This window comes from Grampus griseus, assembly GCF_964374135.1.
Source record: "Grampus griseus genome assembly, chromosome: 1".
NCBI classification, from domain to species: Eukaryota; Metazoa; Chordata; class Mammalia; order Artiodactyla; family Delphinidae; genus Grampus; species Grampus griseus.
This window is the reverse complement of record NC_139017.1, coordinates 138,016,275-138,036,285: the sequence shown is the minus strand read 5'-3', so window position 1 is coordinate 138,036,285 and position 20,011 is coordinate 138,016,275. Positions and strand designations below refer to the sequence as shown.

Genomic DNA, 20,011 nt, shown 5'->3' with positions numbered 1-20,011 from the left:
GGCAGGAGAGAGAGGCAGGGATGGTGCTGGCGACGCAGTAACATATGGAGTGGTTTAATGTGACCCAGTCTGAATGTAGGTCATGCAGCTCATAAAAATGCAGCAGCAGAAAGAGGGAACAGGAGCGGGAATATCACGGTCGCCGCCAGAGCCACCCCTGCCACTGAGCAGCTGCCCTGCTACAGGGAGCTGAGGGGATGGGAGAGAGGGACTCCTCCGTGTCCCCAATTAGCCAGCAAAGTCTCCTTAGGAAATCAGCTAACATGTTTATATCAGGAGCAGGCACCAGTATTTCTCGGGCAGAGATCCAACTACCTCTCACTTTTTATTTTGGGGGTGGGTAAAGATAGTATGTTGAATTCCTTCTAGTTGACGGTACGCTACTCTTAGCTGGGAAAAAACACAGTTGTGATGCTGTGTGTGTGTGTGTGTGTGTGTGTGTGTGTGGTGTGGGTGTGCGCACATGCCCTCTTCTGATTAAAGAAAAGGGAAAAGGGATCTTTGATACAGAGGACCAGAAGCCAATAGCTCTAGACACTCAAGAGGCATCACGCTGTAGAGTCCTGGTCCCAGGATGCCAGAACCCAAAAGCCCCTTCTCAGTCATCTAGAGAAATGACAACCAGGACAGGATTCTCTCTGGCCAGCGGGAGCCGAAAGCAGTGAGACCCCTTGTTTCCGGATCTCCTTGCTCTGCCCTGTCCTTTCACTGGAGATGAGGAGTGACCCGGCTGAGGCCACATGGCAGGTTGGTGGCACCGGGGCCTCCTGCCCACTAAATCCCTGGTGCCAAGATGCCGGGTGGGGGGCGCACTGCTCAGGAAGAGCGGCTTGCAAGCCCTGGCTCTGCACCCAGGCCCCTCCAGGACTCCCTACTCCCTCAGCGGCACCCCTCCCCCAGCCTTCTTACCTGCAGGACTAGGCATGATGGGTGTTCCTGGGGGGCCGCCACCACCAGGGGGTCCCTGGAGATGAGATAAAAACTGACATCAGAAACCCACGGTAAAAAGCCCATGGTGATGACACACGTGGGGAGAGGCCACTGAGCTCCAGCCAAGTCAGCAGCCAGCGCTCACCCGGGGCCCGGGTGTTTAAGGCTTGGGGCAACTGGGTTCCCCCTTTCCTTTCTTTAAACCAAGAGGCAGCTGTGGGCGTGCGTGTGTGCTCATACACATGGGGACCGGTGAAACCAGAGGCCTGTAGTGGAAGCTGACTGGCCTACTGGTCAGTCCCCCGAATGGGGGTCCCAACTCTGGGTCTTGTTTGGGGACTTCTGGGCCACCAGAAAGTACAGATACCTGTATATTGACAGCAAGTACTAGCACAGTTTGGAACCTGTGCTCAGAATATATTGTGAGAGGAAAGAGACAGGGCCCCCCCACCCCACGTACTCTTGTACATACAGTCACGAGGTTAGACACGCAATGCCCCAAACCTGCACACACTTACCACGTAGGTGCCGGGTGATGAGGAGGAATATGGAATCTAGAAACAAGAGGGGGATGACACCTCAGACACCTCCTCTGACAGGCAATGCGTGCTCTACCTTCCAAATCCTTTGGGGGACACAACCCCACTCCTGAGGGGAAACACACTGAGCCACCTGGTTAGTGTCTCTAGGGGGCCAGGGATGTGAGCCAAGTCCAGTCCCTATGCTGAACCGATCCTGAGAGCCTTGGCAGGGAGCCTTGGGGGGCCATAGGCGCGGGAGACCCTCCAGTTCTAGGTCAGCAAAGTGAGCGCTTCCCCCACCCGCGGCCTCTTGCCCGGCACTGTCTGTGCTAAGCCCCTTCCCAGCTCCTTCCTCTGAGCACTGGAAGCCAGCCCTGCCAAGGAAGAGGAGGTTGGCAGGACAGGGCTCTGAGCCCGGCTCGCAGCTCACACCTCAGCTTCTGCAGAGCAGCGGGGAGAGCCCCTGAGGGCCCCAGCATGATACTCCCACGCTTCGCCTTACAGGTGGGCTTCTCCTTGAAGGCATCAGGTGGAATCCTGCTGCATCCCACTCCCCATGACACCTCCAACCTGGGGACAGGAACCACCCTGCTCCCTAGAACGCAGTCCCTAGCAGACAGCGCCTCCCCCCGCCAACCTGGGTACTCACTGAGTTAGCACTGTTAGGATTGGGCCAGGGTCTGCCAGCTCCCGGGCCCCTGAGAGAGGGAGAGAGAGATGGAGACAATGAAAAATGATGCTATAAGCACCAAGGGGGTAGTGCCAGCAGGGTCAGAACAAGAGGGCTGAAATCACTAACAGGAAGCCTTCATACACTCCTAGAGCTGTTCTGGGGTAATAATGTGTAGTTCCGTGGGCAGAAATCTAGAGATTCATATAAATTATGTGCAAAATTTGTGAAAATAATATTTCCTCTGCACATGCATTTTCCTAGAAAGGGAATACAGAGATTCTCATAGGGATCAACTACCACAAAGGGGCTACACCACTGAAGTCCCTGAAAGAGTGATCAACCGTACAGGGCTTCAAATCTTGACCCTGCCACTTAGAGCTGTGTGAGCCTGGGCAAGTTACTTCACCTCTCTGTGCCCCCAGTTACCCCACCTCTCTGTGCCCTCAGTTACCCCATCTGTCAACAGGGGATAATAGTAAGCACCTCACAGGGTTATCATGAAGATTAGGTGAACTGATCCATGTAGCAAGCTTGGAAGACTGCCTGGCACAGACAAGCACTATAGGGGGGTGTATGAGGTCTCATCACCGGTATGCTCAACATCCTCACTTTACTGATGAGAGACTGAGGTCCAGAGAGGTGCCAGTAATTACTCCCATCACAAGTCTCTCAGGGAGAGCAAAGGGCGGGGAAAGCCATGGGCTCTGAGCCGCCAGCAGGGTGGTTGGCCTTACATGTTAATCCCGGGCATGGCGGGGCCAAGGGAGTTGGGTGGTGGTCTCATGCCGCTGCCGTAATTCTGCAACGATAACCAAGCGTCAGTCTATGAGAAGGAGAAGGGGAACCGGAGAGAGAAGGAGGGGGAAAAACAAACAGAACATAAGCGAGAGAGTTAGTCTGTGAAAAGGATCTGATGAGAAAGTAATACATTCATTAAAAAAATGCTGGGTGGGGGCTTCCCTGGAGGCGCAGTGGTTGAGAGGCTGCCTGCTGATGCAGGGGACACGGGTTCGTGCCCCAGTCCAGGAGGATCCCGCATGCCGTGGAGCGGCTGGGCCTGTGAGGCACGGCCGCTGAGCCTGCGCGTCCGGAGCCTGTGCTCCGTAACGGGAGAGGCCTCAGCAGTGAGAGGCCCGCGTACCGCAAAAAAAAAAAAAGAAAAAGAAAAATGCTGGGTGGGAACCAACTGACAGGACCACAGTGACAAGCCAGCACAAAGGAACAGTTCCAGCTTTAGATGCAACTTCAAGGGCTTCAGGATGGGTCTCCCGAAAGCACACAGGCATCCAGGAAGCAGCTCATGATGCTGGTCGGCACCTGCCCTCAGGACTCAGGCAGGAAAGGGGAAGAGACTCAGTAATAGGACCAGCTGGTGACCACCACCCACCTTAGAAATCTGGGGAGAAGAAACAGCCAGCAGGCTGGGGGGCAGGGCTGAGTCTGCACGTGGGAGGGGAGGCACACTCCCAAAAGGCCTGTCCCGCGGCCGGGCATCTGCAGACCCCACCCCGCCCCGGGTCTGGGCTGTCCCTCCATATCGTCACCCGATGCAGGTGTCAGCACGTGTGGCCCTCAACAGGCACAGTACTGGAGGAGCAGGAGGGAAAACTCCGCCTCCCTGCTCAAGGGAATCACTGTTCCATTTAAGAGAAGAGTCTACACAAAACTTGGAAACTTGCAGGAGTCCCAACTCAGCTCGGCACAACCCACCACGGCAGTGGGATGGGTCAGAGCCACTGAACCAGGCACCCAGGCCTTTCAGCTGGCTCATCTCCTTCACCACTGCTCCCCGACTCGCCTCTTCCAGAGCTATTTTCTTCGCAGAAATAGATATCTTGCCTCCCTTCTCCACTTGGCAGGCTCCTACACATCCTCCAATACCCAGCTCAAACAGCACCTCCTCTGTGAGGCCTTCCCTGCTCCATCCCATGGGGTTAACTGCTCCATCCTAGTCACTCCCAGAGTGCCTTGTAATGTCCTCCCCCAATGGCCTGCAGCACTCTGGCTTATGATCGTGGCCACATGTCCATCTCTCCCACTGGACTCTGAACCCCTTTGGAAGGTGGGAACTCTATCCTACTGATCTTCATATCCCCCGTCACTGCACACATCAGCTGGCACAGACTGGGCGCTGAATCATCAATGGAGTGAAGAAGTGAATGAACGGAAAGTAACATGAGGCTGGCTGTAGCTTGAGCTCTGCCTTTGTAGGAGAAAGTAGCAGGTTGGTGGAATTTTGATGGCAAAGGAACAGCCAGCATTGGCCATTTTTTACTGAGCACATAACACATACAGTCTCTGGTTTGGACCTTGTAACAATGCCATGAAACTGGTATTATTCCCATTTTATAGAAGAGGAGACTGAGGGTCTGGGGGGAGAAAGATGTGCCCAAGTTCACAGTCAGCTAATGTCTCTGCTGGGGTTTAATCCTGGATCTGCGAGCCTCAGGGTCTGCTCTCTACACCACACATCTGCGAGGTGGGGAGGAGGGTGGGAGTGGGGACACAACAGGAGGCTCAAGGGCCAGAGCTGACAAACAGAGCCGCCATCAGGCTGGTGGCAGGTTCTCCAGCCGGGGACCATCTCGGGACCACCTCCTTGGCTTGGTCACCCAGAGAGGGGTTTGGAGTGAGAGTGTCCAGACAGGGTGTGCACAATGACTGCAGCAGCACCAGGCTGGCTGGCAGACAGCAAGGCCTGCAGTAGGGGGAGGGAGGGGAGGGTGGCCGCGGAGGGCTCCTCTGGCCGCCAGCATCCCCCGTGCCTGCTCAGGGCTGAGTCCCTGGGCCGGAAGACACTCACCTGCCCTGGAGCAAATGTGCCGCAAGATCAGTGAACAAAGGGGCCAGTCCCTCCCTACGGACAACGCCACGCGTGGTGAGCAGAGCCACCGATTTGAGGTCAGAACACGGAGAGCCTGCCCCAGCACAACCTGACTCTGGGCAAACCACAAAAATAACAATGCTTCCTCCGTGCCAGGCTGTGCTACGGGCTTAGTACCACCTACATTTAACCACCACCACCTCACTACTATCCCCACTTTAAAGATTAAGACACTGAGGCACAGAAGCAGAGTGATGGCCCCTCGTGCAGCTATGATCATGGCTTCAGAGTTGCAACCCCTCCACTGTGCTGCCTCGTCCATAAGATGGGGACAAAGAGCCCCTACCCTTACAGGGCCGTGTGAGGATCAAATGAAATGATGGCTCTGAAGGGCTCCCTCAGCCCTCAGAGGTGTGTACTGATTTGGGATGTTAGCAGAGCAAACGCCAAAGCCTTTAATGCTGCCTTAAGCATGAGGTCTTAAAGGGCCCTTTCTAAGCCCACGTGCAGTTACTAAATCCCCTGTACAAATCTCAGCCTCGCTTCCGCTGCTCCAGAACAGGAAGCTCACCACCTCCCCAGGCAGCCCACTCTTCCACTGTGTGCAGCCTGGCCAATCAGAAAGGTCTTCCAGATAGAGAGTGAGATCTCCTCCAGGGGCTGCAGCTGCTTCCTGCTCTCTCTCACACCCAGGAGAGCAGCCGGCACTGTGGGGATGGAGTGGAAGGCTGGCCTGGGGGCCGGCGGGAGCCCAGGACGTGGCAGCAGAGTGTGGCGAGGAGGAGATGAAGCAGGGTGCTCACTCCTGAAAGACATCTGGACATGCAGCCCCTCAGGGGAGGCTCTGGGTGCACCACCTGCTGCCCTAACCCGACCCCCTCAGGAGCCGCCTGAAAGCCAGCACGGCCGCTGCCCAGGAGGGAGCAGGCCTGCCAGGTCCTCCCTCCTGCAGAGGCCCAGACCCCGATGGCCACTTACATGCCCCCACTTCATCCAAGCTGGAGGCCCAGAGAAGCCCAAGACTCACCCAAGGCCACACAGTAACTCAGGGGGGAAAGTAAGGCTGACAGTCAGGTTCTGGAGGCAAGTTTTCAAATCAGAGACCCTGGCCTTTCCACAGAGGATGGGAGGGCTTAGAAGCACAGCCTCACGGACTCAGTAGAAATGGTTCTCTCTTCTCCCAGTGCCCACCTGCCCGCAGCACTGGCTTCTGAGGTGTGGCCGCAGCCAGACACCCCCTCTTCCTGTCCTCAGCACTACTCTGCAGGGACGGGGCAGCTGGAGACCCGGGAGGAGTCCCTGGTGCAGCCGTGGAGCCGGCCACATCCACAGGAGTGTGTGCGTGAGTGTGTCTGCCTACCTCCCCACACCCACACCTTGTCCCGACGAAGGCGCCCCAGACCCTGGGCAGGGGGGCTGATCCGTGGTCAGGAACTATAAAGGGTCAGGCCCCACCCTCTTGGTCTCAGCTCTGCGCTCTTGGGCAAGGTCCACGGTGATGCAGAAAGGCACCCTGCAGCTGGCAGGGGCTGGGGCCTGCTTCTGCTTCCTGCAACTCCTCGGCACAGGGGCTCTTTTTTGATGTTGCCTGGGGCCCCAAAGAATAGTCTTTAGGACAGACCTGTCAAAGGGGTCTCCAGGTTGCTGGGCAGTTTCCTGGGCTTTGGGCCGGCCCTCCACCACCTCTAATCACGTAGCAGCCTGGCCAGCCCCACTGGGAGGTCTCCGAGGAGCCACCGGGGAAGTGCCTCGAGTGGCTCCACTCTCTCCTCCCCAGCCCAGGGTGCCCTGGCCTGGCTTACGATCCTTCCGTCTCCTTCCGGGGTCTCTGCTCAGAGGCACTGAGCTTGGACTGTCCTGGCTCAGGGGGGAGATGCAGCTTCTCTTGGTGGCACAGGTCTGTCTCTAGGGATGGTGGATTATCCTTCGCCCGAACGTTCTCAAATGCAGACAAGCCAGGCTGGCGATCTGATTCTAGGCTGTGCTGACCCCACCCCAACCAGAATCCCAGACGTGCTGCAAGTGGCATCCGCGGGAGCCCTCAGAGCCCTGCCGGCTTCAGCCTCACACCAACAGGATTCACGTTTGAAACACTGAGCCAGAAGTTCTCACCTGACACAGGCATAGGCATAATTCGTTAAAGGGAGAATACAATTAAGTGGAAATACTACCTCCTTTTCGCCACTGGCTGCTTCACAAAACCAAAATAAGATCTGCCTGAGGAACTGAGGGCAAAGGGCAGGGTGATGCCTAGTTTGCTGGTTCCTTTGTGACATTTAGGCCAAAATGATACACAACCTCAGAAAGTATGATGTTACTCCATTCGGTTTTGAAACCTATAAAGTAACCCCAAGACCACACTGTACCTATTCTTTGTTCAGAAAGTTCTACAGTGGTCCCACTATTAGCAATGTTATTCTCCATTTGGAATAACAGGCTGAAAGTTTCCCACCTCTGTGTCCAGTCTCAGCACGGCCCCGTGCATGCAGTGGTGCTTACTAAAGACTGCCTGAAGGGGCTTGGTCACCTTTCTTAACAGTCCAGGCATGGCAGAGACAGGGCTCCCTCCCTGGGCCCAGGTTCTAAGGAGGGAATGGGATCCGTGCAATGCTTTGCGGAGCCTTGTGCTGCGGTCTGTCTCACAGCTGTTGTTTCACGCAGCCCCATGGTGAGCCCTGTGAGGTCATCACCTGGACACCCATTTTGCAGATGAGGGACTGGAGGCCCAAACAGGCTGAGCTGAGGCCAGGACAGTGTTCCTAGCACTAAGCTCATATGTCTCCTGTCCACTCTGAGTGATCAGGGCAGCACCCTCAGGGGACAGAGAGAATGGGCTTGGGGGGTAGGTCCTGTCCTCTCCCTACCCTCAGCTTGGGGGTCTAAAACTTCCAGGCTCTATGATGCCCACTCCTTGGCTGACCCCAGAACCTGCAATCCATCTCATACCCCAATCTTGCTCAGGCCCAGGCTCACTCAAGGCCAGGTCTTTCTGCCCCCAGTGAGGGGCTGGTGAGGACATCCAGATTGCTCTAAGGGAGGTTTGGCTCTGGAATTTAATACTGCACCCTACCCAGAGGGGCACGCGTGATATGGGAAAGGAAGGAAACAGAAACACTAATTAGAAAAGATACATGCACCCCTATGTTCACTGCATCATTTTTTACAATAGCCAAGATACAGAAGCAACCTATCCATTCATCTTGGATAAAGGAAATGTGGTACACACACACACACACACACACACACACACAGGAATATCATTCAGCCACAAAAAAGACTGAAATCTTGCCATTTGTGACAACATGGATGGACCTTGAGGGCATCATGCTAAGTGAAATAAGTCTGATAAGGAAAGACAAATACTGTATGACTTCATTCATATGCGGAATCTAAAAATCAAAGCAAATGAACAAACGTAACAAAACAGAAGAAGTAGTTACAGATACAGAGAACAAATGGGTGGTTGCCAGAGGGGAGGAGGGTGGGGGGGCGGGGGGGAGGAAACAAATAAGTGAAGGAGATTAAGAGGTAGAAACATCCAGTTGCAAAATAAAATGAGTCATGGGTGTGAAATGTATGGTGTGAGGAACAGAGTCAGTAACTATATAATATCGTTGTATGGTGACACCATCATAGTAACTAGACTTATTGTGGCAATCATTTTGAAATGTCCAGAAATACTGAATCACTATGTTGTGTAACAGGAACTAACACAGTGTTGTAGGTCAACTGTACTTCAAAAACAAATGAACTCACAGAAAAAGAGATCAGATTTGTGGTTACCATTGGCAGCAGGTGGGGCTGAGGAGGTGGGGGGGAGGATTGGATGGAGACAGTCAAAAGGCACGAACTTCCAGTTACAAGATAATTAAGTACTAGGGATGCAACATACATCACGATAAACAGAATGAGCACTGCTCTACGTTATACGTGAAAATTGTTACGAGTAAGTCCTAAGAGCTCTCATCACAAGGAAAAACCATTTTTTTCTATTTCCTAATTCTGTATCAATATAAGATGATGGATGTTCACTAAACTTATCGTGGGAACCATTTCATGATGTATGTAAGTCAAATCATTATGCTGTATACCTTAAACTTACACAGTGCCGTATCTTAATTATATCTCAATAAAACCAGAAAAAAAGAAAAAAAAAAAAAAAAGGAGAGATGTTTTCAGAGCCCCTGAGGTTGGCTGGGTGGAAAGGGTCAGCCGGCCTCACTGCAGGGCTAGCCTCTCCCTCCCCTCTGGGCACCAACCTCCGAGCCTACGAGAGCTCCACCCCTGTACCCTGCTTGGTGAGGCCAGGAGGGCCCTTCTCAGCAAGACCTCGGCCTTCAGGACCACCCTCTTTAAACGTGCCATGAGAGTGTGCCAGACTGCTGCTCAAGGACATGGACACGACGAAACTCCCACTAAGCCAGGAGGAAGTCCTAGACTTCGGGACACTCTGCCCTCGGTCCGTCTGGTAATTACCCATTCCCAGCTTCCGGAACCTCAGTATTACTACAGACTTAACAAGCTGTTAATGGCCTTTGCCAGAAAAAATAAAAGAAAACACGAAGCAATCACCAAACCCAAGCAGCTCGAGTCCTGAACACTGGTTTTAAGGCCTCAAGTTGGAAAACACGAACTGCTTCCTAAGAGGCTATCCTGGGCCAAGCATCAGGCCAAGAACTTGAGCCTCCTCCTTTCAGCAACCGTACAAGGAAGTACTGGTCTCCTTCCATTTTACAGATGCACAGTCTCCAAGAATCAAGAGGGGTGGGTGGTGGGGTACTCCATCCTCTTGTGTCCCCTAGACACCCCCCCAACCCCCCAGACATCCTGGAAGTCCAAGGCCACTGCTGATTTCCACACCAAGAGGATCTCTAGTGTGTGGCTGAGGAATCTGAGAGTTTCTGACTCAGGAGAGGGAACGCTTGGCTTTCAGACCCTGCCACCCCTCCCACGGGTTCCTGCGGCGGTCAGCTCAAGCCAGCCGCCCGGCAGGAAGGGGCCACTCTGGGAGCTTAAAAGGAGCTGGTGAAAACACAAGCTCTGGGGGATTTGAGGAAAGAAAAGAAAACTGGAGCTGCAATTGGTGTGGGCTTGCTTCCTCTTAGGATTAAGGGGCCGACGAAAGACAAGGACCTCCCTAAAAATCTTTCAACGCCACAGATGTTGCAGCCATCGCCGAGAAGACTGCGGCAGCTGGGTGTGCTGTAAATACAATTCCAGACAGAGTGGAGGGCCGTGGGGTGTGGCAGACGCCTCTTCCTCCAAAAGGGAGGCATGTGTGCGAGTGGGGGCATGACCTCACGCCCAGGGAACCGGAAACCTGTGCAGGGGCCCAGAGCATCCCAACACTGACAAGCAGGAGTGGGAGAGACAAGCAGGCCTCCAGGCAGGGCAGAAACGAAGGGAAGGAACACCCTCGAACAAAATCCTCCTGCTCTCACTGTGAAATGCCCCTTCTCCTTACTCGGACTTCTGGCTTTAGATAGTCAGATACCGGAGAATTCCCAAGGAGGGCAGAGCACAAACTCTCTGCCACGGCGCCTGCAGGACCCAGAGCCGCGTTCAAACACTCAGAAGAGCGGGAGCCAACTGTGAGAAGGTGCTGGGACAGGGATGGCCTGCCAGACCCCTGCCTGATGGTGCTGTGGGACCCGGGACCTGTGGGTACGGAGCTGCACCCCAAGGAGCGACCACTGTGTTGCTGCTATAAAGGGGTGCGCAGGGCACTTGAGACAATTTCCTCTAGAGGTTTCTAAACTGTCCTTTTTGGCAGTGGAGCCCCTCTGGGCAAAAGAAAGCTTAGGCAGGAGCTTGGTATATGAAAATGGCAAAAGCTCTGAGTGGAAGGGAGCACCGGGGCCCTGGCCGGCCTGGCTCCTCGCAGCTGGATGGTACCACCAAGAACCACGGCTACAGATTCACCCCCCACTGGACTGGGGGGGACGCTGAGCCTGCTGGGGCCACCGAGGTGAAAGTGATTCGTCCAAAGTCAGACAACTGGTGAGCTGCAGGCAGAATAATGCAATATCCTGCCTTGGGTCCCAGCAAACTGTGACCGTTGAGCCGGCTCAGGACCACCCTACCTCCCAAAGGTGGGAGGAAGCTTTGGGGACCCACAACGCTGCTCGCGGACATAGACTCCTGCCTTCCAAATTCCTCAAATCCCTCCCATGGAAGGCTCCCAAATGCTCCTCTTCCCCAGCTCGCTGGGGGTCCCCTCAACTCTGCCAGGTGGGCTGCCCAGCTGTGGGCAGAACGGGCCGCTGGGGCCCTGGTCACACCCTCTCCCCTCACCCCTCCAAGCTGCGAGACGTGGAAAGACTAACAGACTTGGAAAGAGGAGAGAAGGCGGGTGCACACAGATGGCCGGGAGATGGACAGACAGACAGGCGGTCAGTTACCTGTGGGCCGGGCCCCATAGGCCCCATGCCTCGGGGAGGGTTCATTCTCTGCATTGATCCTCCCATGTTGGGGTGCCCTGCGTGACAGAGCGGGTAAGCCGTGAGTGGCAGGAGGTGGAGGCAGACAGTGGTGGGGGAAGCCCCTCCTGGTGCCCCACCCACCCATGGCCCACCCTGCCTTGTCTACCTTGTTGTCGCGTGGGATCCATGGAATTGGGCAGCAGTGGCTGTGTCCCAGGAACTCCTCCCGGAGGCTGAAAGAGACGTAAGACCCGAGGTGAGAGGCTGCTCCCCGGAGCTGGGGACAGAGGGGAATGCACCTGCCTGCCCAGGCTCCCCACCTGACCATTTAGGGCCACCCATGGCCTCCCTGAGACCGCTCCTGCTGCCCGCCGGCTGGGGGGTCCCCGGGCAGCAGCAGTCAGCTCCAGCTGGTGTTATGGAAAACTGCAGCACGGGTGGGTCAGCATGGGTGCTTCGTCTTCGGGAGAGGAACCACGGCCCAGCGCTGCCATCTCGGCAGGTCTGTGCACCTGCCAGAGCCCAGGCACACTCTGGCCGGGCCACCAGCCACACCCCCCTCAGAGGCAGCACTGCTCCCTCCCTCCCTTTTACCACCCAAACTCCAGCTGATGCAGTTTAGGCCAAACCCTGTCTCTCCTTTGCCTCGTGGAGAGTGGAGATGTAACTCGTTTTATCCCCAACTCCCAACTGTGGGGACCCGTGAGACCCACTAGCTAAAATCCTGCCACCGTGGGAGGTCCTTCTTCAAGGGGGCAGGGGAGGAGGTGGCTTTTGGGATTTAGATGAGGGAGCTCAGGTCCAGAGGCCTGAGGGCCCCCAGTCAGCCCTCAGTCACCTGCCGGCAGAGCCAGGAAGAACACCCAGGACTCTGGACCCCAGGGGTGGAGGAGCCGGCCTCTAGGAGAGGGTGAGCAGGATGCTGAGTGACAACCTGCCACCCAAAGCCTGGTGCCCGTGGCGCGTGCTGGTGTGACTACTACAGAGAAGATGAGGACGGGGCCAGCGGTCTCCTGAGTGAACGCCTGGCACACCGGCTACGAAAACCCCTTCAAAGCGATTTATTTGAGACTGAAGTTATTTCAGCTGCAATATGAAAAAGGAGGAAAGCAGAGCTGGGGGACGGGGAGGGAAAGGGAACTTCGCTTTTAGAACCCCACGCCTTAGGACTAAGCACGGGCCCTCGGCTTGGAGAGGAAAGCCTTTGTGAAAGCTGGGCACCTGTGACGGGGACCTCCACCCCCGCCCCCTGCTTCGCCCCCGGACTGTGCTGTGGGGATGATGGCCGAGTGGGGAGCGGATGGCCCAACAGGAAACTCCAAACCAGTTCTGGAATGAGGTGGTGGGAAACAAAGGGACAGCTTCTCACTGTTTAGCTTCAGAACGGGGTGTGCGCGTGTCTGGGGAGGGGAGGCTTCTGGGAGGGCCATGCTGCTTGAGCAGTGGCATCCGGCACCTGCCGCTTCCATCTGCCTGGGGCTGCGGAGAGTCTCTCTCTGTGGCCCTGGGTTTCAGCTGTTCCGACCTCCTGCTTTCTCCCAGCTCTGCTTCCTCCCCCGAGTTCCCAAGCTCTCAGTCACCTGGCTGGTTTGTGTCTGCCCACTTGGGGGTTTGGGATATTTCTCGAGCCTGGTTTCAGGACTCCGAGAGGACACAGGAAGACCTGCCACTGAGGCTGTTTGGTTTGGGGGCTCTTGGGATGTTGAGGTGCTGGGAGACCCCCACCCCGGGCCTTGGTAAGCCCCCATCTAACTCTGATGGAGCGGCCGTAGGGGGTTGGACAACCACTTCCTCTCCAGGTAGCCCAGTGTTGACCACCAGCTCTGGCCGGAGGCTCTTCCTTGGGTTCCCCCAACCCTTCTGTGTGTCAGAACTCAGGAGCAGAGCAGGGCTTCCCGGAGGCCCAGAAGGGACCCAGGAGTCACTTCCTTCACTGGAGTGACCCTGAAGTGAGGCAGTCTGGGCCTCCTCTACCAGGGAAGGAAGGAGTGCAACAAGCAAGGTAAAAGGGGCCGCACTGCAAGGGCTGAAGCCCTCAGGCGTGAGAAAGGAGAAAAATAACGGCTCATACATGGGACTGCAAGCACAAGCCGTGCACACACCCTGGGGGCCTGCTGGGGAGAGAGATGCTCTGGGGCCGTCCCACAGGCTCCTGGAACTAGGCCAGCGCCTCGCTTACAGCACCACGGGGCAGGCGCAGGAAGTGTCTGCCCAGTGAACGGACAAATCCCACCAGAATCTGCTGGGTCATTCAGCTGTGTGCCTGAGTCCATGGGTTGGGTGCGGTAGGGGCTCCGCTGGGATGTGATGTCAGGGCTGCCTGACAACCCCAGACTCTAGCCTTCCTCTCCTTAACCCTGCTGAACCCCACTGCTCACCGCCTACCCATCTACCCTGGGTTGAAACACCACAATGCTCTCTGTACAAGGCTCCAAACCCCTAGCCAGGGAGGCAGATGGAGGACGGCCTTGCAAGGCTTTAGGGTCAGGTCAACGACCCTGAGCTCCCAGTCTCCCTAAGTGCCCTTCTCATTGCCCTAACCCAGGAGGTCACGTGGGCCTGAGCTGCTTCTGCTTCCTCCTCCTGCCCTGGGGAAGGCTGAGCTAATGGGTGGCATAGAGGCTTCTGTGGAACCAGCAGCCCCAACTGAGGCACTCTCCAAGAGATGCCCAGGGGCAGTTCCTGGGACAGGGACACATCCCCACTTGGAGGAAAGAAATGTCTTGAGTCCACAGGAAGCTGGAAATCGGTATAGATTTCCAATGGGGGAGTGGTGGGGAGGCTGGCCCGACTGATTTGTAATGCGAGGTACAGATGATGGATTTATTCTCCATGTGCCCTCTTGGGCACTTGCTCATGCTTAATTGATAAATAGAAACAAACATCTCCTCTCGTGTCCCTTAATTGCTGGAGGAAGGGCCACAATTATGATAAGGAAGCATCTGTTCCGTCCCTGGGGCAGAGGCCAGTCTGGGCTAAGGAGAGCCCTGGGTGGGCAGGAGGGAAAGTTGCTGCTGGGGTCCGTGCATGTGATGGCGGAGAAGGCCCACTTGATGGCCTGTTAGAATCAAAGGCAAGGGGCAGCACTTTTACACCTACGAAAGCTAACTGAACCTGGCGAGGTGGAGAGGAAACAGCACTGGGCCGGGAGCTGCAGACTGACATGAGCCCAGCTCACTGAGATGCTTAAGGAAGTCACTGCTCCACCCTGAGCCTCTGTTTCCTCATCTATGATATATCCTAGGGTCCCTCTTTGCTCAAAAAAGCTGGGTCTCTTAATTATTGTCCGAATTTTTCCCCTTTATGTCAGAGAAAACAGGAAAGAAAAGATTTTGGGAGAAAAAAAATTAGTGGAAACTGGTAGGCTATTTAACTTTAAAATTGGAGTGCCCTGGTTATGAGCTTCTCTCCATAGTCCCTGTATTGTCTCACTCAGGAGTTTTCTTGCAGAGCCTTGAGAATGAAAGGGATCACATTCAGGTAATGCCAATCTAGCTGGTGACCTAACTCCCAGCTCCAAAGGCAACAAGGGCTGGATGTACTGGCACTGCTGGTCAGACTTTCTGAAGGGTTTCTGCAAGGTCACTCTAAGAATTATGTATACAAAGATGTATGGGCATGGAAATAAATTTCCCTGATTTTTTATTTAAAGTTTCTTTTAAGTCTGTCTACCCTAAAAATAAGATAATTCATCTTTACGTCTGCAGCTCTCTTCCCGCCCCTGGATGGGCTGAATCAGGTAGGGCAGCTGGGGACCGATTTCTCCAGACCACCTCGAATTGCCAACCCTAATGGGCCAGGATAAGGCCCACAACTCCAGGCTGAAAACCCCTCCCCATAAGCAGACCACTTTTCTAATTACATGAACAAATCCTTTCTTATTCTGAGTTGGGTCTGGGAAGCAGGCAGACGTTGCTTAAAAACTTACAAACGTCCTCCTCGCTGCATCCAGGCTCCTGATCTAAGCGTTCCTACTGGCCATTTCTCCCCTTAATAGCAGGATTGTATTTACCAGCCTTGGCAATTCTCAAAAGCTTCCAGGAAAAAATGCACGTTGTCAATTAACTTCATTAAGAAGGAAGACCCTTTTCCAAGAAGGGGCTGGAAGGGAGGGGCTGGGGCGTTACCACCTTCTCTAGAATAGTGGAAACCCTGCATTCCCCGCCTGCTGCTCCAGAACTGGCTGCCCAAAGCCCACCGGTAGAGGCAGGTGAAATGTTGAGAGGGGCTGCATGGGGACCTGTTTATAAGCCTCCCACATTAAAACTGTCCCTCCACCTCCCAGCCCTTCTCTCAGATTGTGATCTGAGTCCAAGTCCAGCCGGGTTCACGGGTGGCCGAGTGAGGGGAGAGAACATGAAAAGGTACAGTACCTGGTTTCCCATTCTGATCGGAGGCCGGGGGCCGCCTGCGTATCGCGGTGACATAAAAGGCTGCAATTACAGGGCATTAGTTCAATGACAGCCTGCACTCAGCGGTGACAGACAGAAATGCGCTCCTCTCCACAAAGTCCAGTTTTGTTACAACTAGTCATCTTTTAAACTCTCTTCCTCCCGGTGGCCTCTTCCCTCCGGGCAAAACTTCCTTTGGGTGGAGGGAGTGATAGGTGCATACACCCTGCACCTGTTGGCGGAGGTCTACTCTGGATGCCTGCCGGGGCAGCAACTGGGACCCGGCACAGGACGCGGAGGAACGGTTACAGCAATGCAGGGCAAAGGAGGAGACCTCTGCTCTTGGTAAGGGCAAGTGAAAGAATCGGAAAGGGACTTGTACAGAAAATTTTCAAGCGTGCAGACAAAGCTGGACGCGCGCTCACACGCACTCACAACACTGACAATGGGGGTGGGGAAGGGGAGCGCGGGGGAGGAGGTACACAATGAAAACAGTGAGGGTACAGCGGGCGCCCTAACTCAATGCGGGGGGTGGGGGTGGGGCGCAGGGGAATGGGCAAGAAAGCTTTCTCAGCAGCGAGAGTGCACAAAGAAAAGGCCAGGGATGCAGCTTTGGTTACAAACAATGGTTAACCAAACTCAAAAACCAAACCAAAAGTGAGAGGAAAAGACAAAAACGCAAAGGCCGCTGACAAGGTCACAGAAATAGTTTTCCTTTTCTTTTGGTTTCATATCCAAGCGAGATGTGATGTCCAAGGAATGAAAACTATCTTTAGGAAAAAAAGATATATTTTGGGGGGGAAAAAAATCTCCTTGGTCAAATCTCCTCAAAGGCAATGGCTAGAGCACATTTTGATTTTTGTTTTTCCTCTGCTGGCTCTGTCCTCCTGGTGCCCCGCGCCCCCCGGCGGGCGGGCGAGCCACAGTGCGTTTACCTGACTGTGGGGTCCCATCATGCTGCTGGGATTGTGAGGTGGAGGCTGTGCGTGCGGCGAGGGCTGTGACCCCGGAGGACCCTGTGAGGCCAGACAGTAGAGGCAGGTTATAGATCACAGCACATGGAGAAGCGCAGGAGAAGCTTAAAAGAACAAAAATTAAACCAAAACGAAGGGCGGGCGGGCGTGCAGGCGGAGGGCTCTGGTTGGCGGGGAGGTGCAAGCTGCTGCTTGGGTCACCGGCTCAACGGTGTGAACGGCGGGCAGGAGGGAGAGAAGCCGATAAACACATTCACGGGGGACTTACAGGCACGACAAATAAAATCAAGCTCCTTTGTGGAAGCACACGGGGGCGGGCCGTTGCAGCGGAGTTTGCCATGTTAAATACGTTGATTGAGATGGGGGCGGAGTGCAGGGACGCACAGAAACTGACCCACCCTGCAGGGCACCCACGAGCCGCCCCCGGGGAGGGGGGCTGCGGCTGCGGAAGGACCGGGAGGCCCTGCCCTCTGGGAGCTCCCGGGCTGGGTAGATGGAGACGGGTCCTGGGTCGTGGGCCAGGACCGGGTGACCAGTCTACCGAGGGGAGGGGCCCTGATGGATGAATGGGAACAGACAGGAGGAGCGAGGTGGTGCCAGAGACTGAACACATGGGGGACAAGAGGAGGAGACGGTCACCGGGCGCCCACTCAGCGCACTCATTAACACGCCTTCACTTGCAACTGGTCCCGTGACATGGGTTTCGCATTCCTATTTCCACCAATGACGAAACTGAGTCTCAAGGGATGAGGAGATTTGGCCATGGCCACATAACCGGTAGATGGTAGAGACAGGAGAAGCCCAATGGGTCCAAGGCTGACCCTGACCCCTGCAGCCAGACCTGAGCGGGTGTGTGCGGGAGCAGTGGGACAGGGCTCTCCATTCTAGCAACCCCCATCCCAAGCTGACCCCTGAAGCCCTGGGCTATGCTGGCCTCGACTCCCCACAGAAGAGATGGGCAGATGAGTTCCCTTAAACCACGGAGTTGGTCAAACCGTGGGCTGCAGCTCATTAGTGGATGGTGAAATCAATTCAGTGGGTTGCAGTCATTGTTTTTAAAAACACGGAACATGATAAAAATCAGAATAGAGGGCTTCCCTGGTGGCGCAGTGGTTAAGAATCCGCCTGCCGATGCAGGGGACACAGGTTCAAGCCCTGGTCCGCAAAGATCCCACATGCCGCGGAGCAACTAAGCCTGTGTGCTGCAACTACTGAGCCTGCGCTCTAGAGCCAGCGAACCACAACTACTGAGCCCGTGGGCCACAACTACTGAAGCCCGCGCACCTAGAGCCCGTGCTCCGCAACAAGAGAAGCCATCGCAACGAGAAGCACCCCACGCACCGCAACAAAGAGTAGCCCCCGCTCGCCGCAACTAGACAAAGCCCGTGTGCAGCAACGAAGACCCAACACAGACAAAAATAAATAAATACATAAATTTTAAAAAAAGAATAGAAAATATTGGACAGCCTTGTGTGTTTTAAGGCAGATACTTTTCATTAATCTCTGTTTATAAATATACGTGTGTGTGTGTGTGTGTGTGTGTGTGTGTGTGTGTGTACTGGGTCACTGTGTCAAATGTATTTTCTACTGCGGGTCACAGTCAAAAAGCATGAAAATCCAGTCAGGGAAGTGCCCTGCTGCCCACTCGGGACGTTGGGAGTGGGGGGCCGTCCTGCTGATGAGGGCACACCCTAATTCACTCTTTGCACTGGGGGCTGTGCTGCTGCCCTTGGAAATTGAGAAAAATTCAAAACACGCGTGGGGGATGAGTGTGGTTTCATTAAGAAAGAGAGGGAGAAGGGCTCTTTGAAAGACCCAGGCAGGGTTTTGTTCCTCAGCCTCCTCCCTCGAAGCCAGGCTGCGCAGCCTGCTGCTGGCTCAGGAAGCAAAGCCCAGAGCTGGGAGAGGGCGGAGGGGTGGGCTCAGGCCGGCGGGCATGGAGACAGAGAGAGGTGTGCAGAGAGAGGCGAGGGGGCCATGCCCAGGACAGGCCTGGAGCTCCTCGGCCAAGTGAGGGGCTGCTCACTTCCCAAAAGCTCCGCAGAGCAGATGTTCCCCTACCTGCCACGCTACTAATTTCAACAAGTGTGTGTCTTTCTAGCGGCTGCCAGCAACGGCATGGTTTGTTACCATGAGCAATTTTCTTAATTAACAGACATTAATTAGCCATTTAGCAATTTTGCAAGCATTTGTTTAGCGGCTTTCCTAAACATGAATACCACTGTGATAATGGCACTGATTAGAGGGTCCCCTAATTAACAGTACAGGGAAGGAAAATTGAAATCACATAAATTAAAAAGGGAGGGGAAGTTAATGAAGGCGGGACATATTTGCACCTGCAAGTCTTTTGTACCGTGAAACTTGGGTGCAATGTAAACAAAATAAGATAATTTGAAGCCAACCTCCAAAAAAAGGAAAATGAAAAGAACGGAGGAGGAGGGTTCAAGGGTGAGGTCCAGTCTCCAAGAGGGGGCAAAGGCCTTCTGTCAGGTCCTCAGTTCTTGGCAGGAAGGAGTGCCTCCTCCCTCCCAGTCCTTCGCCGCCCTCCCTGGTAACATCGTGATCCTCAGGACCAGCGGTGTGGCTCGGGCAGGTCCCTCACACCTGTGCACCCCGGCAGCCAGGGGAGATGAGGAGCAGCTGACTCGCTGAGTGGTCAGAGAAAAAGTAAGTAAAGCCCCTCAGACAGCCACAGACAGGGCCCTCGGTCAAAGCAGTCCTTGCTAAGGGCCAGCACTCAAACCCGAGTCTTGTCGTTCCAAGCTGCCCCTTGGCCCTGCGTTCCGGCTGCCTGGGCCCCCGGAGGTCCAGGGGGCAGGGCTGGCGTGTGTGCTTCACCTCTGCACCTCCCCCAGAAGCTCTCTGCAGGACCCTGCTGCCTGGGCCGTAATGAGTGGACAGGGAACAACTCGGCCTCCCTGCCGCTGCTTCAAGACAAACGGCAAGGAGTAGCAGTAAGGGAGTGTGGCTGGTCCCTTACTGCTACTCCTCTAGCTAGGGCTAGAGGCCCTAGCCCAGCAACTTCTCTGTCCTGGGGGGAGCTGTGGGGAGCAGGCTGGTAAGCCCTGAGAGGGGGCAGTGGTTCTGAAGTCTCTCCTCTGACTTGGAGCTGGGGTTTGGAGTGCCGAGGACACGGGAACCCTAGCCCAGGCCAGCCGGTCACCCAGAGAGAAAAGCCCACCACAGTCTGGACACAGGCGAAGATACAGCTCAGCGTTCACCTTCCCGGGGCATGAAGCTCCTCTCCCAGGCCCAGTCAGGGTGCCCAGGCTCTGC

The 20,011-nt window shown here is 55.2% G+C and overlaps 1 protein-coding gene across 4 annotated transcripts in view; it reads right to left on the bottom strand.

Annotated features, from left to right (window-relative positions):
* The window catches only part of SSBP3 (single stranded DNA binding protein 3), a 163,559-nt gene that overhangs the window by 10,255 nt on the left and 133,293 nt on the right, over positions 1–20,011 (bottom strand). The window contains exons 6-13 of one of the 4 annotated variants that reach the window (XM_082678262.1): positions 16,697–16,777; positions 15,744–15,803; positions 11,537–11,603; positions 11,350–11,426; positions 2,859–2,947; positions 2,101–2,149; positions 1,449–1,484; positions 910–964 (exon numbers count right to left, since the gene is read on the bottom strand). In XM_082678262.1, coding sequence (XP_082534388.1) covers positions 910–964; positions 1,449–1,484; positions 2,101–2,149; positions 2,859–2,947; positions 11,350–11,426; positions 11,537–11,603; positions 15,744–15,803; positions 16,697–16,777 — 514 coding nt within the window. The remainder of the gene's footprint in view (positions 1–909; positions 965–1,448; positions 1,485–2,100; positions 2,150–2,858; positions 2,948–11,349; positions 11,427–11,536; positions 11,604–15,743; positions 15,804–16,696; positions 16,778–20,011) is intronic. The other 3 variants (XM_082678263.1, XM_082678260.1, XM_082678261.1) reach the window with 3 other exon arrangements.